The sequence below is a fragment of the Rhamphochromis longiceps genome, linkage group LG19 (assembly GCF_057381845.1).
Source record: "Rhamphochromis longiceps isolate RC_006_pf linkage group LG19, R_longiceps_female_GT1.1, whole genome shotgun sequence".
Classification (NCBI taxonomy): domain Eukaryota; kingdom Metazoa; phylum Chordata; class Actinopteri; order Cichliformes; family Cichlidae; genus Rhamphochromis; species Rhamphochromis longiceps.
This window is the reverse complement of record NC_140575.1, coordinates 3,190,294-3,211,459: the sequence shown is the minus strand read 5'-3', so window position 1 is coordinate 3,211,459 and position 21,166 is coordinate 3,190,294. Positions and strand designations below refer to the sequence as shown.

General features: G+C 41.1%; 1 protein-coding gene across 1 annotated transcript in view; it reads right to left on the bottom strand.

Moving 5' to 3' along the window:
* The window catches only part of atp10d (ATPase phospholipid transporting 10D), a 42,050-nt gene that overhangs the window by 12,088 nt on the left and 8,796 nt on the right, over positions 1 to 21,166 (bottom strand). Inside the window, exons 4-15 of the mRNA XM_085391445.1 lie at positions 16,773 to 16,977; positions 15,655 to 15,740; positions 15,177 to 15,283; positions 12,400 to 12,531; positions 12,134 to 12,246; positions 11,725 to 11,977; positions 8,694 to 8,908; positions 7,003 to 7,176; positions 4,272 to 4,917; positions 4,038 to 4,135; positions 1,163 to 1,289; positions 897 to 1,081 (exon numbers count right to left, since the gene is read on the bottom strand). Of these exons, the coding sequence (XP_085247571.1) occupies positions 897 to 1,081; positions 1,163 to 1,289; positions 4,038 to 4,135; positions 4,272 to 4,917; positions 7,003 to 7,176; positions 8,694 to 8,908; positions 11,725 to 11,977; positions 12,134 to 12,246; positions 12,400 to 12,531; positions 15,177 to 15,283; positions 15,655 to 15,740; positions 16,773 to 16,977 (2,341 nt within the window). The remainder of the gene's footprint in view (positions 1 to 896; positions 1,082 to 1,162; positions 1,290 to 4,037; positions 4,136 to 4,271; positions 4,918 to 7,002; positions 7,177 to 8,693; positions 8,909 to 11,724; positions 11,978 to 12,133; positions 12,247 to 12,399; positions 12,532 to 15,176; positions 15,284 to 15,654; positions 15,741 to 16,772; positions 16,978 to 21,166) is intronic.

Genomic DNA, 21,166 nt, shown 5'->3' with positions numbered 1-21,166 from the left:
TCCTGCGCAGTATCTTAGCTGTTCCCAGGACTGCGCTCTTCTGGACAGAGATCTCTGATGTTGTTCCTGGGATCTGCTGGAGCCACTCGCCTAGCTTGGGAGTCACCGCACCGAGTACTCTGATTACCACGGGGACCACCGTCACCTTCACCCTTAACATCTTCTCGAGCTCTTCTCTCAGCCCGTGGCACTTCTCCAGCTTCTGGTTTTCCTTCTTCCTGATGTTGCTGTCACTTGGTATAGCTACAGCTATCACTACAGTACAGCTGGTTTACGCTCCTGCCTTCTGTCTCTGTGGTATGCTTCTTCAAGTGGCTGGCCAAGGCTGTAAGTCTTTGTTTGGGAGTTTCCAAGGCACGGGCAGCTCTTAGGTACCTCTTTCTTCAACTTTCTACTTTCAACTTCCCTCCGTGCTACCTTGATCTTGGCCTCTCGACTCCTTCTCCATGAACTGCGCTGCTCCTTTGGGCTGTTCATCATATAGCCAAGCATCTCCATGATCACTGCTGCTGTGGTGTAGATCAGCTGGTTCTTTTTGGTGATGGTTGCAGTACGGACTCTCCATTATGGTGCATTTACATCTTCTAGTAGACCTTCAGAGGGTACTTAACATATTCTATGTAACCCACTACGGAGGGTCCAGCTTTACCATGATCCTATCTTTCAGGTCAGTTTCTCTCGCACTCAACACTCCATCCGTCATACTTGGGGTGTCATGGTGTGACTGCTGGGTAGTCACAGGAGCATGTTTAGTGAGAGACTGAGATGAGCCAAACGCACCCATCTCCCTGTACAACTCCTCCATCTAATGCAAAGGGCACAGTGTGTGAAGAAGACCTTACACCCTTTTGCACATGCTCTACAGTAAAATAACAAAGATTTTTTCACTCACTGACCTTGCTTCCACAGTTAGCTGTCAGCAGTTTGTCACTGGCACATAGAAGTTTGCAGGCATAAGCGATGTTGATGGCTGTTTCCTGTTTGTCTCCAGTGAGAACCCAAACTTTAATCCCAGCCCTCTGAAGAGCAGCAATGGTCTCTGGAACCTCCTCCTGGAGTCTGTCTACAATCCCTGTGGTACCTGAAAACACACGCATACGCTTTAAGTGCTGGTATTTCAGCTCTGATATCGAATGATTTAAGTCTGAGCTGCAGTGACTACCCAACAGAGTGAGGTTGGTCTCAAGCCTCTGAGCTGACTCCAGAAGAAGCTCCTCTCTGTTCTCTATGCTGCTCTCTGCCAGCATGTGTGCTTTCAGCCACAAGTCATACTCATCCTCCTTCAGAACCTGCAGGTAATCAATAACAGATCAAGCAAATATTAGTAACTACAAAGTCAGTAGTTGGCTGTCTGTCATGTATTCAAACCGACTGTGGGATCTTTCAATATGAATGGGAAATGAGACCAAGAAGCAACAGTGGGGAACAGAATCACAAAGCTCCAGTTCAGACAGACAGTTCAGTTGGGTCAAAGATTTTCACACCAGTGGTCTGCTGGAGCTCGTTTCTAAGGCCTCTGGCGGTGCTATCATCCTGTTCCTCCTTGCACGAGGGAACAGATAGTGCAAGGAGGCCCTGTGCAGCTTTACTAGATTAACTGCTTGTCTCCTGGAATCTCCTCCATCCTCTTCAGACTGTGCAGTGACACAGTCTGAATGTACAGCAATTTGGTCAACTCTGTTGTTTTAAATGTGCTATATAAATAAACTTAGCCTTCGTCTTGTGTTAGCTTAGTTAAAATCATTAGTGTTACAGGAAAATTTTAACCTTCAACAGAAAAATTACAAGATGATCATTTAGCCTGGAGAAATAGTTTGCTGCTTTATAAGAAAGCCCTCCACAGAGCCAGAACATCTTACTATTCATCACTGATTGAAGAAAATAAGAACAACCCCAGGTTTCTCTTCAGCTCTGTAGCCAGGCTGACAAACAGTCAGAGCTCTGTTGAGCCAACCATCCCTTTAACGTTAACTAGTAATGACTTCATGAACTTCTTCACAAATAAAATTTTTATCATTAGAGGAAAAATTACCAATAATCATCCCACAGATGTAATATTATCTACAGCTACTCTTAGTACCATTGATGTTAAGTTAGACTCTTTTTCTCCAATTGATCTTTCTGAGTTAACCTTTAATAATTACTTCCTCCAAACCATCAACGTGTCTTTTAGACCCCATTCCTACAAAACTGCTCAAAGAAGTCCTGCCATTAATTAATTCTTCGATCTTAAATATGATCAACCTATCTCTAATGATCGGCTATGTACCACAGGCCTTCAAGCTGGCTGTAGTTAAACCTTTACTCAAAAAGCATCTCTAGACCCAGCAGTCTTAGCTAATTATAGGCCAATCTCCAACCTTCCTTTATATCAAACATCCTTGAAAGAGTAGTTGTCAAACAGCTAACAGATCATCTGCAGAGGCTTATTTGAAGAGTTTCAGTCAGGTTTCAGAGCTCATCACAGCACAGAAACAGCTTTAGTGAAGGTTACGAATGATCTTCTTATGGCCTCTGACAGTGGACTCATCTCTGTGCTTGTCCTGCTAGACCTCAGTGCAGCGTTCGATACTGTCGACCATAATATCCTATTAGAGCGATTAGAACATGCTGTAGGTATTACAGGTACTGTGCTGCAGTGGTTTGTATCATATCTATCTAATAGACTCCAGTTTGTGCATGTAAATGGAGAGTCCTCTTCACACACTGAGGTTAATTATGGAGTTCCACAGGGTTCAGTGCTAGGACCAATTCTGTTTACATTATACATGCTTCCCTTAGGCAGCATCATTAGAAGACATAGCATACATTTACACTGCTATGCTGATGACACCCAGCTCTATCTGTCCATGAAGCCAGATAACACACATTTTTGACCGGACATGTCCTTCAACGCACGTATTAAACAAATATGTAAGACTGCGTTCTTCCATTTGTGCAACATCTCTAAAGTTAGAAATATCCTGTCTCAGAGTGACGCTGAAAAACGAGTTCATGCATTTATTACTTCCAGGCTGGACGACTGTCATTTGTTAAAAACTTTCCTTTTTGCTAAAGCATATAGTTAGGGCTGGACCAGGTGACCCTGAATCCTCCCTTAGTTATGCTGCAATAGACGTAGGCTGCCGGGGGATTCCCATGATGCACTGGGTTTTTCCTTTCCAGTCACCTTTCTCACTCACTATGTATTAACAGACCTCTCTGCATCGAATCATATCTGTTATTCACCTCTGTCTCTCTTCCATGGCATGTCTTTATCCTGTCTTCCTTCTTTCACCCCAACCAATCACAGCTGATGGCCCCGCCCCTCCCTGAGCCTGGTTCTGCCGGAGGTTTCTTCCTGTTAAAAGGGAGTTTTTCCTTCCCACTGTCACCAAAGTGCTGCTCATAGGGGGTCATATGATTGTTGGGTTTTCTCTGTATCTATTATTGTAGGGTCTACCTTACAATATAAAGCACCTTGAGGCGACTGTTGTTGCGATTCTGTGCTAAATAAATAAAATATAATTGAAATGAAAACTTCAGTTACACTGAAGGATCAGATATTAAGTTATGACTGGACAAGATTAGTAACAAATTTAAATGCTAAATTTAAAAGCATTTACCTTCCCTTTTCACAAGTCTCTTTTATGTGACCTGCTTCAAACAACAAGAATGCACGGGGCAACGTATCCAATGTTTTTTTGCATTCTGATGTCCACGTCCAAAACACAGTTTCAGAAGAGCAGATCCATGTTAAAAATCTCAACATCACATGTGACCTGTGTAGTAAGTTTAACTGGATTCTCTAAGCACTGCAATTCTCTTTTGCTTTATCAGTTCTCCATCATGTCTTTCCTTGATAATTTACAAGGAGCTTGAGGACAAAAGATCAGGAAAGTGTTAAATCTTCAAACTGATTTATGGCTGTCTGTGCATCAAAGATCTTTGCATCCAGCTAAAGTGAGAAACCATTAAATTAAATACTACATTGTGAAAGAGTGTATTCATGGACATTCTGTACAAAGCTATTTGATTTCACTTCTCAGAGATGTTACCTTTTTAGCGATGCAGAGTGTGCGGAGGCCTTCTCTGGCATAAGCATCCAAATGTTTTTGGGTTTTTTCTTTGATGTGACTGTATACCTCCGTCTGATCTGCACCGGAGAACAACAAACACACATATAAAACACAAAGGAACACTGATGAAAGACATTGCTCTTATTATAAATGTCATTTGTTCTAAAATCATCAATCAGTAGGAAATCAATCTTAAATATTCCTTTTAATTACCTGTGGGGCTTTCAGCCAGGTCCATGATGACTGAGTCCGCACCCTTGGTGAAAACCACCACCTGTCCCGTCAGAGGGTGGCGAACCACTACGGACATCCTTTTCCTGTTGGAGTCAAAGGGCAGGATGTGGAGCAGCTGGATAGCCAGGGAGCCGATTCCTGGCAGATCCACGAGCAGGCTCTCTGCAGAGCGACCCCTCAGGGTACAGCGGTATGCTCGTGCTGCATGGACCAAAGCTGCCTCATCTGGACTCTCTGCCTCATACACCAGTTCATCGGTTATCTCTTCCACTTGTTTGGTCAGGTCTTGCATGCTCTGTCTTGCCTCATCAGGGTTTGTCTGTGTATCCTTTAAGTCATCCTCTGTCTCTTGGTCCTCCACATCTTGTTCTTCCTCCTCTCTGGCAGATAAGTCTGGTTTAGAGTCATTTTCCTGGCTTGAGCCTGACACGTCTGTGGTGTTGCTCACGGGAGTGGAGAGAGTGAGAGAGCCTCTCTTCCCCCTAATAAATAGCCTGCTTTTTAAGCTGTGAGGGCTGCCTTTGATTTGGGAAGGGGAGAGAGCGGAGAAGGGAGAGAAACTGAAACGCTGAAACATCAACTTAACTTCTTCCAGAGACTTTAGAGGTGTCCGTTCTTCAGGTATCTGTAGGAACAAGAAAACAGAGTCAGCTGCTGGAACTCGTGCTAAAAAAGTCAAGACGGTTTCCCCTGAAATTATTCTTTGAATTTTTACACTACTGAACACTGTATTTTTAATTAAAATGTAAATGAATCAAGCCAGAATCTTTCCCATTAGTCGAATCTCTGCACAAAGTGAAAACCAGCTACAGCTTTGTTACTGTGGAGTATTTTGTGTCAACTGACGAGGAATAAATATCCATTAGACTCAAAAATAGATATTGTGGTGATGTAAAGTGGAAAATCACGTCTCGTGATTTTCATGTTCAAAATCATGTTCAACCTTTACATTTTTAGGCATTTAGGCTCTTTAAGTTATTTATATGATGATTAAGAGAAAGTAAGGACTATTTTAATATGCAAACATATTTCAGCGTGCCGTATTGTCAGAACACGTCCGATCGTCTGGAGTCAAAAAAATCATGTTGAACTACTTTGAGTCTGGACTCTGAAGTCATGTCCACACTCGTCTTCAGTCGAGTTATCATTCCATTATTGATGTAACTTATATATTTGATTCCTTATCAGTTCTCGCTGTCTCTGTTTGAGGGTCACCATCATCTGTAAGCAGCGTATCAAAGACTTTACATCCGTGAATATTAACAGCATGTAGTATCGTCAAATGCTTGTTATGGTCAGTGTTTGGGTCATTACTCAAAAAACATAATGTATTACGCAGAACACCTTTCTTAAAAGGGATGTAAGTAATCTGTTACACTACTTGTAACATTATTTTTGCATTTTTCCATAAAATGGTGAAACGCATTGTCTCATATATACATGCAGGACACACATATTATCTTTCTCTTAGCAGTGGCATGCAGTGACTTTTACAGAACAAAGATGAAAACAGATAAAAGTGCTGCTGACCCTGCACCTGCTCAACTTCCCTGTTTTATTATAGACCAGACACGGTCAGAGCCACAGCCTTCAGCTTCTTCCTGTTAAAATGGAGTTTTTCCTCCCCACAGTCGCCAAAGTGCTTGCTCATAGGGGTCGTCTGATTGTTGGGCTTTCTCTGGATTATTGGTCTTTATGTTACAATATTAAGCCCCTTGAGGTGACTGCTGTTGCGATTTGGCGCTGTATAAATAACTGCAGCCACAAGATGACAGTAATGTTAATGATGGATACACATTCTAATCGACAGGCGAGGAGCTTTATGGCAGCGCTGTTTGTCATCAAAGAGAGAAATCACTTTACTTTGGTACATTTTAAATATTGTCAATAATGTTTATATTTGACAAGTCCTGATGGAAAGCCACTGGTATTTAGATATGAACACAAAGCCGGCAGCACAAAGCAAAGATGGAAACAGGACAAAGAGCCTTTAACTGCCACAGTGATTCTACTGTAGAAACATGTTGGAAACCAAGGCTGCAGCCTGACTGCTCATCCATTTATTACCTTTATTACCTGTTTAACACCAGGGTCTGGCAGCTTGACTGTTGGTGTTTGTTCAGCTTTAACATAAATCTGGGTTCTTGGCTAGCTTAGGTTTAGTCTGTGCTGTCTGTGCAGGGACTTGTAAAGAGCTGAAGTTGTGTTAGCAGCGTAATGCAGTTGTTTCTGTCGTGGATGCAGTTTCCACTTTATTATCATGTCTATATCTACACTGTAGACCGTGCCACTGTTTTCCTCCTCTAGCATACAATCTGAAATCAGCTGATTGTAGCACAAGTGCAAGTGGAATGGATAAACGGATTCAATAGGCAGGCAGACAACAATGTCAAGGAACTGAACTACTGGGAATCAGTTCTTTTATCATCACAGTCCTGACACACATTTGTTTTTCTATCCAAAATGTCTGAACAACATTTTAATCCAAGTCAGGAAATATCAAGTCCTTTCACACTGATATTCTAAAGATTACGAGGACCTCTAAACATCACACTGAATGACATCACTCTACAGACTAAACTAAGCAAAATGTTTAAATAGGCTCGTCAGTACAGACAAAAGAGCAAATTGTTCCAACAACACCATGTAAGTCATTTCATTGTAAATCAAAACAAATGTTGGAAACATCTTTTATGTGTTATTTACTCACCACATGTCGAGGCTGGTTGGGCGAAGAAACCACCACACTGTTACAGATGGCCAGAGCCAGGAAGAAGTCAGTTATGTAGGTGAGTTCCATGCTGGATGGAGTCTCGGATGAGGAGTGGTTTGTCAGCCAGTTCAGCTTCCTGCCAAGTGCGGGGTCTGGTACCACCTCCTTTGCCTGAACACAGGAGCGGCAGGTGCTTACCCAACATGCCAACAATAGGAATAATATGTAAAAGCAGTGGAGTTCACTACATGCAAAATGTAGTGTGAGAAATATGCAAAAAACTAAGAATTCAAAAAGGGGGCAAAAACAGCACTATATTTACCAGTAATTAATAAAACCAACTTTTTATAAGGTCTCCAAGCCGAGTTTTTGATGTGCATTCCATAAATGTTGAACTGTCTGCTTTTGAAACCGTAACTATGAAGTGAAGTCAGCATACCGAGGGAATCTTCTGATTATCAGGATTCACTTACAGTAATATTTGCAGTCAGGAGAAATGATCACACAGAGCTGATTATTACATATTTACTCAGGGATTCTCCCACATTCAAATTAAAGAACTGCCACTTCCAACATCTGACCAATCACAAGACATGGACGGATGTCCTGACAGCAGAGCAACTGAATTTACAAATGAAGAGAAACTGTTCAATCGGCAAAAAGCAGTTAAACACTCTGCGCTGTTTTAACTGCAGCAGCATAACAGCTACAGATGGTGTAGATTAAAGTCTATCTGAGGACAGGAAGGAAAGCTGGCAAAGGTGCTGACTGTGTAACAGACTTATCAAAATGTAATATTTGTCTTTCACAAACAGGATGTGATGCGATCAGTATTTCATTAAAAGAATGTTTAAAGGACAGGCTTGTGGTGTTTTTTAAGAGTTTGAAAGTAAAGAAGTAATATAAGCACAAAGATAGGACTAGACTATGTTTTATTATATTTTAGGTCAACAAGTACAAATAGGTGTCCAATCCTAGAATTGTATATTAATACCGACAGAAGAATAAAACTGCAGCCAGTAGGAAAAAAGAATTTAAGGAATAAAGCTAAGGATCCAGATTTTATAGATTATATAACACAAAGACATTAGATTTAGACATTTTCTGGTAAGTGATTAGTCAGACGGTGATGATGTCATACCTGCTAATCTCTAATCTGGACCATGACCATGAGTTAGGTTTGCAGCATAAGGAGATGACTTGTGATGAGGCTCATCTTTTAATTAGAAGTCATTTCAGGTAACAACACTGTTTGACCACATGCACTACTGTCACCACATTTGTAAGGTGTTTGTCTTCTCTGTGATAGCAGAGAATGTTGGTGTCGTTGGGTAGTGAACCAACACTTGCCCAAAATCGCCGGCCTAGGGGATCCTCACGCACCTGGTTAAGCAGTGTGCCAGTGTGTGTTGTTATAGTAAACAGTAACTACTTTGTATTACTGTAACACAAGTCTCAACATGTGCCATTTCAAAGTTTTGATAACGTCACAGTTAAAAAAGGACTGACTAGATTTGTTCAGACTTTTAGCTGGCATTGTGTTTGGAGTAGACATGGCCTCTGATTATATACCCCAGGGTCCATAAATTATAAAATTACAAAATGTTTGTTTTATAAAAACATCTTTTAACATGAGTATTATTTTAACAATGCAAACATGATGTCTGATGTGTGTGAGAGAATCTGACCATGCGGCTGCAGAAGGCGCCGGTCCTGGGCTGGACGTGACCCGACAGTTGATCCTCCTCCATTGGCTCAGCAGTAAGCGTGTGAAGAGACACAGAGCTGCGGTTGCAGCTGAGAGAGCGACAGCTCAGAGATTTCCCACTGTAGCCTGACTTCAGAGTCACAGAGCAAACAGCCGTCTCGGTGTTTTCTGATTCGTACACCTCAAGCCTTCGAGCTGACACACATAACAACACATCAACAATGATACCATGCAGGCTGTCATTAGCATGCCTGTAGTTTAAGGATAATGTGTGCTGTATTGTCTAAAATCTAATAAATCTTTATACATCCTCCACTGCAACCACTGAACATCCAAGGTATGGACATTGAGGCTGTGGACAGCTACAGGTACCTTGGTGTTCATCTGAACAACAGACTGGACTGGACTCATAACTCAGACGCCCTCTACAGGAAAGGGCAGAGCAGGCTGTACCTGCTGCGGAGACTCAGGTCGTTTGGAGTGGAGGGCCCACTCCTGAAGAAATTCTATGACTCTGTTGTGGCTTCTGCTATCTTTTATGGTGTGGTCTGCTGGGGCGGCAGCATCTCTGCTGGGGACAGGAAGAGACTGAACAGGGTGATCCGAAGGGCCAGCTCTGTTCTAGGATGCCCTCTGGACCCAGTGGAGGTGGTGAGTGACAGGAGAACGGCGGCTAAGCTGTCATCCCTGTTGGACAACATCTCCCACCCCATGCAGCAGACTGTGACAGCACTGAGCAGCTCCTTCAGTGGGAGACTGCGGCACCCACGGTGTGGGACGGAGAGATTTCGCAGGTCTTTCCTCCCCACTGCTGTCAGACTCCACAACAAAGACTTTAACTGAACAAACACACACATCCACACATGTGCAATAATACTAAGTGCAATAATCCTTTCTGTCATCGTTGTATTTTTACTCAGTTGTATATAGTATTTGTATTTGTATTCTATTTTTATCTTATTGTATATTTATTTTATTTTATTCTACTGTATATAGTATTTTATTTTATTCTATTCTGTACAGTTGTGTACTGTATTTATTCTTATTGTATTCTAATTTTTGCCTCATAACTTTTGCACTGTCCACTTCCTGCTGTGACAAAACAAATTTCCCACGTGTGGGACTAATAAAGGTTATCTTATCTTATTTATGATCAGATGTCAGAATGTTTTATTTACTGGATGTTATTCTCCTCCAGTTCAAGCATTTTGATGTTAATTTAATTAAATTAAGTTTGTTTGTTTTTTAGTTTAGTATAGTTTCATTATAGTGCCAAAAAACAACAACTGTCACCTCAAAGTGCTTCAAATCTCTGCTGATACCATTTAGACCCTCTTTCTTTCATTGTATTAAACAACAATAGAACATAGACCATGGAGCAACAGCAGCAGACTGAAACTTGACGTATGTCATTAAATTAGAAGAACAGCTCTATTTAATGCTTAACTGAAATCGCCAATAAATTATAATGAATATCCATCCATCCATCCCGGCCACTAGGGGGAGTAGCTTATAAACCAACAACTCCTCCAGCTCCTCAGAATGTCGAGGCTTTTCCAGGTCGGCTGAGAGAGATAATCTCCAGTGTGTCTTGGGTCTACCTCCCCTCACTGATAAAAATGATCAACTCAATCAATGGTGAAGTCCAAAACCCACAACAAGTCAGAAATATTACCAGCAATGTAGACCAAGTTCTCAGTGTGATTGTACGCATGTGGAAGGTGCATTAGGGGAGTGGGATTCCCCATATACCCACAGCACTTTCCACAGGACATGGTCATATGCTTTCTCTAGGACCACAAAGTGTAACTCCTACTACATACCTTTGAGAGGATAAAGGTCTGGTCTAGTGTTCTACAAGCAGGACATAAACCGACTGTTGCCCTGAATCTGAAGTTAGAGTAATGGACAGCCTCTCTTCTCCAGTATCCTGGCATAGGCCCCTAGTCCCCAAAGTCTGTTTCTTCTATAGAAGGTTGTCTGTGGGACGGAGGATATGTTCAAACTCGTCTTTCCACTGCCTGACTATATCCTCAGCTGAAGTTGGCAGGACCTTAACTGCATTATGCATGTTTGAGCAGAGCACTGCTTTCGCCTCCTTAGTCACCTCAAAGAATTGCTTTGAGGTGACCGGTAACTACTCCCACACCTGAGTTCAGCAATTTCAGCCATTGCCAAACCTGGCCTGCTTTTAATTGTTAGCTGCCTCCAGAGTCTCACAGGCTAACCAAGCTGAATAAAACTCCTTCAGCTTGACAGTCCACTCCCATTCAACAACCCAAGGGTGCCGGAAAGCAACCCTCTTGTCCTCTGGGAAAACCAGGCAGCAGGCCGGGGGATAGACAGACCCTTGTTGTTTCCTCAGGCTACACCTGACCGGGCCCCACAGGCTAAAGGCCGCCTACCAGGCACTCTCCCTGGGCCCCCAACCCAAACTTGGCCTCAGGGTGGGGGTGTGGCAACTGTATCCTGGCCAGCGTGAACTGATTGCTTGGTTTTCTTCATTTCACAGGAGTCAATGAATTGCTTTTCACCTGGCCTTCACCCAGGACAACTTTGCCTAGTGAGACCTTACAGAAAACAAAGCCCCTGACAACACAGCTCCAAGACACACAGTCCTCTACGACAGTAAGGTGGTTTTCACAGAGGGATAATGATCAAAAACAAATGCACTACGGCGAAGCAAAAACATTCAGATGAAAATGTTTTTGTTTCATGCTGTTCTTTGTTTTACTCCTTTGTGTCTGTGGAATTCCATGAAGAAGTTTAGTTTGTGATATTGAGTGACAACGATATTCTAGACAATGACCTCAACTAAAGACAACATTGTACAAAAGTTTAAGGCACTAAAGACAAGGTGAACATCTCTCTGTATAAATGCTGTTGTGTAAGCACTCATCGTCCTAGCTGCATTCCTACTGTAATTACAGAATTCCCTTCAATGCTGAAAATATGTTAACAACAGAAGTCAATGAAATTCAAAGCATTCTAGCAATAATAGCGGTTTCTACCATTTTCCTCATGAGGATATTCAACTCCAAAGATACTGCAGCGGCGAAACACCATCTTATTTTCTGTCAGCGTTCCTGTTTTATCAGAGAACAGGTACTGAATCTGACCGAGGTCCTCGGTAATGTTGAGAGCACGGCACTGGATCCTAGAGTCCAGCTGTTTGTTGTACAAGGATAGGTCGTTGTGGATGAAGTAGATCTGGCCTAGTTTCACAATCTCAATGGACACGTATAGAGAAATTGGGATCAGCACCTGTTGAACAAAAAGCATTAATCCTTCTAAAAAATTCAAGCACAGGTTCCTGTGATTTTACACCATCAAGTTTGTGTCATTTTAAAATTGTTTTGGTTATCCTAGAAAAGACCACACTAGCAGCAAATGAGAGGCCCAAGTCTGAAGTTAACATACCTGCAACACAATGACCATAGTCCAGAATATATAGAATCCAGCCAGGGCAGGAGGCGTCTCAGTATCGACCTGGAAGATGGATTCTTTAAAGCTGTTCATCCAGAGGCCGTGGCCTGAACACAAATGAAATCCTTACTGGCCATTCCTCGCTGCTCTTATCGGCAACATACAATGTGCACTATTACAAAGTTTCCATCAGAAGAATACTGTGACCAGTCAAAGCTGTTGTCAAGTGAGAGCTGTGATACAGCAGTGTCAGTACAGACCTATAGCAGCAGTCAGGCACATAACGAAGAGTAGGACCACACACCAAAGGATGTCTGTATTCAGGTGCTTCTCCAGCTTACTGCGCTTATACCTCGGCCCGCTGTTGTTCATCATGGCTTTAGTCTCATGACCTGAGTCCATAACAAGAGAAGAACACAGCCATCTATGAAGACTTTATCTGTTGAAACTACATAAGCAAGACGGGAACAGCACTCTTTATTCATACACAAGTCAACATGTTTTACAGCCTCTAAATCTTTTAACGCAGCTTCCTCAGTCGCTTTGGTCAAACTCTGCAAAGTAATAAGTGATAAGTATGTACAACTAATAACATTGTTTTTGCTGTAAATAGTTTTTAATATTGAGACATGGCAGCTTTTTATTAACTAAAATTCATGAAATTCTAAAGTGGGAAATCAGGTAATTTGTGTGTTTAAAAACCATTAATAAGGACGTTTTGAGGAGCTTTTGGTCTACTACACTTTGTCAGGCAGGTCCTATTTAAGCGATTTCTTGATTGAGAACGGGCATGGCTGTAGTCAGGCCTTACAGTTATTACTGTAGGTTTTTACACAGGGCCATGTGGGTTTGGGTTTTTTCCCCTTAATAATAAACATGTCCATTCAAGTGTAAAAAACATGTAAAAAAACAAAACAAAACAGGAACTTGGGCAAACATTTTTTCACACAACTGTAAATGTCTTCACTTCCTGTTACTCTACAAGACAGAGCAACTTCCAACAGTCAAAATTGAATCGAGTCATTACCAGTGGACATTTTCGCCAAATCTTTGGCAAAGATTTTCTGGTCTCTGGCTTTTCTTTGATCATGTATGGCATCGAGAAGCCAAGATGAGACTTATTATGAACAGTGGCTATTTATAATTGTCTTTTCCTGGAACAGTTTAAGAATACAGATCAACAGAACGTTGACCCTAACCCTATTTATATATTTATATTTCACAAAGTAATAAACAGTGATGATTCCTGGGCGTGGGGTTACCATGGACAATAAGTATGAAAAGACAGATGGAGGCACTGGTACGGTTCCCATATAAAGCCTCGAGCTGGACGTTTTCTCTGTCCCAGTCTTGGTGTTTTAAAGCTGAATGTGATGAGCCAGGGACGGATCTGCTATCGAAACTGCAGTCTCATGGATAACAACTTGTAAGTGGGAAATTCTCCATTTAGAATGAGCATAACTTAATGTTCTGTTTAGTATGACTTCGAGCACATAAGGTTCAAGTAAAAGAGATAGCTAAACCGCTTTTACCACATAAAAACTTACTATAACTAAACATACAAGTTTTTCAAATAAAAAGAGTTTATGATATCTCAAAATCTGCTTGAGCCACACTTCTCCAGTTTTTCCATCGTCAGGACGTTAGCCCTGTTGTTCTCAACTACCTTTGGTGTTGACTCTCAGTGGGAAATTTAGTGCATACGAGGTGCAGATGTTCCTGTAAACTGTTGCAGCCAGTTGGTTGTGTATTATTGGTCTCCTGTGGCTGAAAGTTCACACCAGGTAAAAGTGATGGAGGATTTAAAATTTGGAAAAATAAAGGCATTCAAAAAATGAAAGACCTATATGCAGACGGCATGCTGCTCACATTTGATCAGTTATGTATAAAATATTTAATACCCCCAAAACACTTTTTTAAATATTTACAATTGAAAAACTATTTGTCATCAAAACTGCAAAGAATTGCTGAACTTCCACCATTAACAAAAATAGAGGCGGCATGCATTAAGAACACAAAAGGGAAAGGTTTTCTCTCTGTATATTATAATTTACTGATGCTTTCCTCCAAAGACTCAGCAGCAGATAAACTGGATGCTTGGAGAAGCGAGATCCAAGAGGACATAGATGAAAACAACTGGAACCAGGCTTGCTTAAAAGCACAAAAACAAACAAACACACGCTTTAAACTACTGCAATATAAATTTCTCATGAGAACCTATATAACACCTGTCAAGCTTCATCATATGTCCAATGATATTCCGGATCTGTACTAAATGTTTAGTTGAAAAAGGGACTCTTCTTCATTGTCTATGGGAGTGTCCTAAAAAGATGTTATCAAATATCTGTCCGAAGTGTTTAGGGTAAAAATCCCTTTAAAAGGAAAACTCTGTGTACTTGGAATATATCCAAGGGAATTTAAGCAATCGGGGGAAAAAACTAAATTACTGGACTATGGACTACTTCAAGCCACTGCGCTATGTTGGAAGAGTATGGATGCTCCCTCCATGGGACTCTGGAAGAAGGAAATTGCAATCTCTCTAGGCCTGGAAAGACTAACATATATTGCCAAGGGCAAACACTGGGACTTTGTGAATATGTGGAAGCCATATATGGATATTTTAGGGAGTGGGGATGAAGGACATTTATGAAAAAGAAGGGAAGGAAGGGAAAATGTTGTCCATCCTAACCCATTGTATTTTTGTATTACTGTGAGAACGATGCTCATTTCTACATTTGAATGTGATGTAGGCAGGTTTGATGTATGGATGGGTGTGTGAATGTGAGGGTGTTCAGCATTTGTTTGTATTGCACTATAAAAAATTTCAATAAAAATATATGGGGAAAAAAACAAAAACAAAGTAAGAGGCCAATATGCGCAAATTAACGAGTAAAATGTTGTGTTGAAACAACATTTTCAGTTTTTCTTATGAAAAGAAATTCCATTTCTTTTATGGATGTAATTTGTTTTAAACTTTGGAAAAAAGCCAGTGTAACTGTTAATGTTCAGATGTGACAAAATAAAACTGCAAGCTTACCAGCATAGACTACGATGCCTACCACCGTTTCAGTGTTGCGTATGGTGCAGCTCCTGAGCAACAGGTTGCCACTATGGAGGCCTACACGAACCCCATTTGAGTGCTCCCTGTGAAACAAAATACACACACAAACTCATACAAAGACAAAAACAGTTGGCAATACAGTGAATACCAGCCTCTCTATGAGCAGTGCTCATTTTGACCACTTGAACTGGAAACTAAAAGGCGGTCTGAGGAAACCCTGACACATGGATATTGACTCCGGGAAAAGTAAAAAGGGCTGACATCAAATAATAAAAAAAGACACTCACTTGTCAAATTAAAATATTTGCCGTACAATGTGTTCCTAAATAATCCAGCCAGGCAGCTGACAAAAGTCTATTTTTGATCGTCACCGTGTTTCCACGACAAGGTGACATCAACTCCAAACAGACAAATAAACAAATGTGTTAAAACACTCGAATAAAAAGAGACTCACATGTAACCTCTAAACCTGCTGAGGTCATTGTTGGGGTTCTCACACTCAATACGACTGTGGAAACTCTCAGGAGTGAACTCTTCTCCCTGCAACACAGACACTTTCTATCAAACATGCAAATAAATACATGTAGAAAGTCAAGTAAGCGAAGACACAAACACACAAAAGAAAAGACTAGCACACACTGTTGTGTAAGAGTCCCTCTTATTAGTGGCATTGCTGCAAAGCAACAGCTCCTTTGTGTGCTGCGAGCTTCTATTCAGACTGTTGAGATTTGATAGTTTCTGAAATGTTCCACTTTTTCTATTGATAGAGTCACATTGACTTTGAATGGAGAGACCAACCTCTCTTCCCTTTAGGCTGAATTTCTCCCACACCATTTGTCCTGCAGACATTGTTGTCACACCAAACTGAGCAGCATGAGTGTGCCTACAAAACCACCTTCTGTCACGATCCTGGGTCTTCTGACCCAGCATTTTGACTTTTAGTTTTTCTTTTTATGTTTATGTTTAAGTTCATTAGGTTATCTAAGTTCATTTGTTCATTCCCCTTGAGTCTTCTACCCCTGTGTTTTAGCCTCCCTTTGCCCTTTGTGTTTCATGCTGTTTGTCTTATGTTGTCAAGTTTGTATTGTCATGTCTGCGTCTCATGTTTCCTCTTTTATTTTGAAGGTCCATGTCCTACGTCAGTGTAGTCAGCTTTGCTTCCTTTGTCTCGTTAGTGTCAGCTGTTTCCCCATGTGTTTCCACTTCCCCTAATCACCCTTGTGTGTATTTAGTCTGTGTGTTTCGGTTCATTCTTTGTCAGGTTGTCTGTTATTCACGCCATGTTTCATGTCCAGGTTTTTCATGTTGTTTGTTTAGTTCTCCCAGATTAGGTTAATGTTAGTTTTATTTCAGTTTGCCTTGCCCTTTGTTTGTACCTTTTTTACCAGCCTCATTAAACGGCTCGTTGTTAATTCAAGTTTTGTTCCATTTTGTCTGCATTTTGGGTCCTCTACATCACTCCATACAGTCTGCCTCTGCCAGACTGTGACACCTTCTACGGTTTTTGAGTTATTTAAAAAAAAAACTTTCACCAAAAAAAAAAAAATCTGTCAGACGTGTCAAATGTATTACCTGCAGTGGGAAGTCTGAAACGACTTGTCTCTGTTTCAGGTTGGTCTCCCCATCTAGGTTGGCAGTTTCAATGTAACAAACCCCATGAGGGTCAGAGGAATACAGCAGCAACATGTCAGCTGGGATAATTTCATTACAGGACAAATGAACAAAGTCCCCAACTTGAACATTTTTCCAGCACTGGTCAACGTAGGATTGCTGTGTGCTATGGGACAAAGAGAGAGAGAGAGAGAATTAAGTATCAATCAAAGAAAACAAGTTTGTTGGCACCTCTTGTGGCTGTAATCCCAGAACCAGGTGGTGGACACCGGAGATTAAAGAAGCCGTGCCAATGAGTACCCAGAGGCTCCAGCACCCTGCTGACAGGTACCAGCAGGCCAAGCAAGACAGCATCTCTGGCAAAAACCTTCGGCCAGATGATGGCAGAAGACTTTTTGGTTGGCTTAAAGCAGTTCTGCCAAACTGTCAGTCAAGTCAGGAGGGGTATTCTAAACACAACATTGAACCGTTCGATACAGTGCTTTCGGTTCGGTACGCATGTGTATCGAACAATACAAAATTTTAAATTTATTTTATCAACTTTTCTTCCGACAATGCCGTCTGTGAGTGCTCAGTGGATCTGCGTTCGACTACTGCGTCTAGGCTGCACAGGATCTCATTCAGATCTGGCGTTTGGAACTATCTTGGTTTTCATGTGACGTATGACCCTGAAGGTAAGCAGTCATGGACTAAAGTAAAACAGTATGTTGGATGTGCCACGCAATGCTCAATTCTTGGAAACTAGTGCGTTAGCGCAGTTAGCTCGTTAACGTGTTGACGCCGTCCAGCCCCACACACGGGGCGATCCGCGGTAGCTCGTTAACGGAGATTTGCCGTGTTGTGGCGTTAACGTCATTTCAGATTAACGCTGACAGCACTAGTGGGAACACAACGAATATGACTGCACATTTACTCCGACAGCATCCTAGTGCGAAGACAAGTGGAAGCAGACAAAAACAACAAGCACGCATGCTACACACTTTACCCGAGTCATTTAGACAGCCGTTAGCACAGGATTCTCCTTATGGGGACCTGATGTGTTTAATATGCTGCTGAGAATATAGCCCAGAAGAAGCGGATAGTAGAGCTTTTATTTTGGAAGGAGACATTTCTCTGTAATAAACTCTCTTTTCCAAAGATGAGTGATTTCTCGATCCGATTTTTTTTTCTCATTATTTTTTTGTTTCAGCAACATTAAATTTAAAAACTGTACTTATGAGTTAAAATACATATTTATAATTTTAATAAATGACAAATTAAAAAGGCATGAACTTTTTTTTTATCGAAAAGATATCGAACCGTGAATTTAGTGTATCGTTGCACCCCTAATATATATGTGTAATGAAAAATGATTATTTTACATGCACTCTTTAAATCTGTGGTTTATTAATTGTCACTGAGCAGCCGTTAGCTTTAAATCTGATCTCTCTTCTTTCCTGCAATGTCTTTCTTGCAACTTTGTCCATCTGTTAGTGAAGTAATCCCTCTTCTCTCCTTAGAAATACAGCAGCTAGACCTTTAGCTAGCAACACACTGTGCAGCAAACTGCACACAGACAATTCGTCGTTTGGTGATGTTGAGCTAATATTAGAAATGTTGCATTTGAAATGTTCTAACAGTTAAAAAACTAAATGTTGCTCCCTCCAAGCTCACTCTTCTTCTGTGGGGCTAGATGCTGAAGTGCAGCAATCACAACTTTTTTCTTTTCTTTTTTTTAGACGAGTACTTCTGACTACAACACCTTTGCCCCACTTTAAGCCCTGAGTATAAACTATAAATGATACAGCTGAACTTAAAGTAATGACTTGTTTTGTAAGTGTGAGGAGTAGAAAGTACAGATACTTGTGTAGAAATGTGGGGAGTGAAAGTAAAAAGTTGTCAGAAACATAAATACTCAAGTAAAGTGCAAATACTTGAAAATTAGTATTAGTACTTAGTAATCAGCAGAAGTGAGTAACAAAGTTGAGTTTATTTGTGAATACTGTAAACGCTGCTTTCTGTAAAACCCACTGTCATGTTTTTTGTCAAATATAAGTTACATTGTTAGAAGTTACTTATGAATATTTCTGAAAAGTTAAACATCCAAAGAGTTGTTGGACTTGTCAGTTCCTGTTTTGTGGAACCTGCTTTAGTGGAAGTCTTGACCCACCTTTGACCACATCTGGTTTAACAGCACAGAGCAGGGTGAAATACACTAATGCATAATTTCCCTGTAGACTACAATATAGTTGATATGTACATGTTTTTAGCCAATGCTGTGATATTTCAAGGTTCATCTGTGACCATAGGAACTGTAAAAAAATTAATTAATACTATATTACCTACGAATATATTACAGCTAAGTGACTGAAGTGCTTGACATGACAAAACATACCATCTTTAAAGGGACCAGTATATTCAGGGCCATTATAATAAAATTGACCCTACCTGCTGTAAACACGACACAGAAGCCCATTGATCAAACGATCAGTCTTAAACCTGCGGTAATCTTCGCAGATATCCTTCAGAGCTGTTAATGACAGCACCAGTACAATAGGAACCAGAGCGATCTCTGGCTGAAAGGCTTCCACAACAGGGACAAAGTTTAGTGCAGCAAGGAAAATGAAGTAGACGTTAGCGAACCGGTGGAGCTGCTCAAAAACATTCTTGGGCAGAAAGGACAGAAAGGAATACTTTGTTGTCCGGATCTTGTTGCTTTTATACAGCTGTAGGAGCTCCTTCAGTTCCTCATTCTCTGTGAAGGAAGGTACCACGGTCCTCTTCATCCGGTGGTGCTCCTTGGTAGCATGAGGGCAGGATGGTTGCTCCGTGCTGTTCATGAGTCCACTGTTGCAGCCGATAATGTTTGTCAATTTGTCCCTAATCGTAAGCCTTAATTTTCCATGACTGCATACAACTCTAATCTGAAAAATATTCTCCTTCAGCTTTTATTCTGTTCTTTCTTCTTACTCATCCTGCTGTAGAACTGTTTTCCTTTTCCTATCATACCTATCACGGCTGTGGAAGGCAAGGTGGGAATGATCAAAAGACAGCTGACAGTCTTACAGAATTCACTGCCACTCCTCTAAAGGGAAGCAGTGCTGTAAAGAAACTCAAAGTTCAAGTTTTACAACTGCCAGAAAACACAGATCAGATACACCAGACAGCAGAGTCACAAAGCAAAGATTGTTTCCTGACAGTCCCCTTAAGATCAGATGAGTCCTTGTCCACTGAGCAGAAGGAGTTTTACATTGTTTTTCTATGTTTGACTGTAAAATGTGAGATCTACAGTGCAGTCACTGGCAGCACCCATGTCCCCATTGGCAGAGGTTACAGAAACCATCTATTTTTGAAATGTATATTGTGACTGAGAGCCAGGCTCAGCTTTTTCAGACCTTGGTTATATAAGAGACTGAGCATGTCTTCATTTGACTGATGAGAGTGCAGTGAAAGCTTTCAGTGATGAATGCTGTGGTTGCCATGAGCACAGGATTAAGAAAGCAGTCAGAGGGCTTGAGCACTGTCACTGCTTAGCTTTATAAGATTTGCACAGAAAATTAATACTGCTGCAAAAACAGCTGATTGTGGGCAGAGCAAACATGCAAACTCCACACAGGAAGGCTCGACCAGATGGGCATTAGAATACAGAAAGCTTCACTTCCTGCCCAGCTCACACCTTTACAGGCAGCACTTTAACAAGTTCATTCATTTAGTATAGCTGAATGTCCTTAAAACAAAAGAACTCCTAACGGACTTCATGAGGCACAGACAGGTGGGAAGCAACAAAGTATAAATACTTGGTTACTGTACGTACATAAAATTTTGAGCCATCTGTACTTTACTTTTTTCTGCTAACTTTTTACTTTTACTGCCTACATTTTGAAACAAATATCTGTACTTTCTACTTCAAAACAGACTGGTTACTTTTGGTTCAGCTGCATCACTTACAGCGTTTATACCCTGGAGTTAGAGGGCCAGAATGAGTGCAGGTGTCCTGTTGTGTTTGCGGAACTACAAAATCTAGCTAGCGGGATAGAAGAGGAAGAAGTATGAGGGGAGTGATGTTCTTTTTAAGTGTCAGGTCATTTTAAATTCACCGTTTCTATCAGCTCAACAAACATCAGCAAACACACAAACTGTCTGCAGTTTGTCGCACGGTGTGTTGCTAGGTAAAGGTCCAGTTGCTGTATTTGACAGGGAGAGAAAAGAAAGAGCGCTAACTTCACTCAGAGATGGATCATACGTGGGATTTGTTTATTATCTGTTTTGATCATTTTTCATATTGTGAAATGTCCTGCATACCAAAATATACAAACTTGTGTTATTGAAATGTTGCATGAAAGTACTCAGAAGTACTCAGCAATAATGCAGAGAAT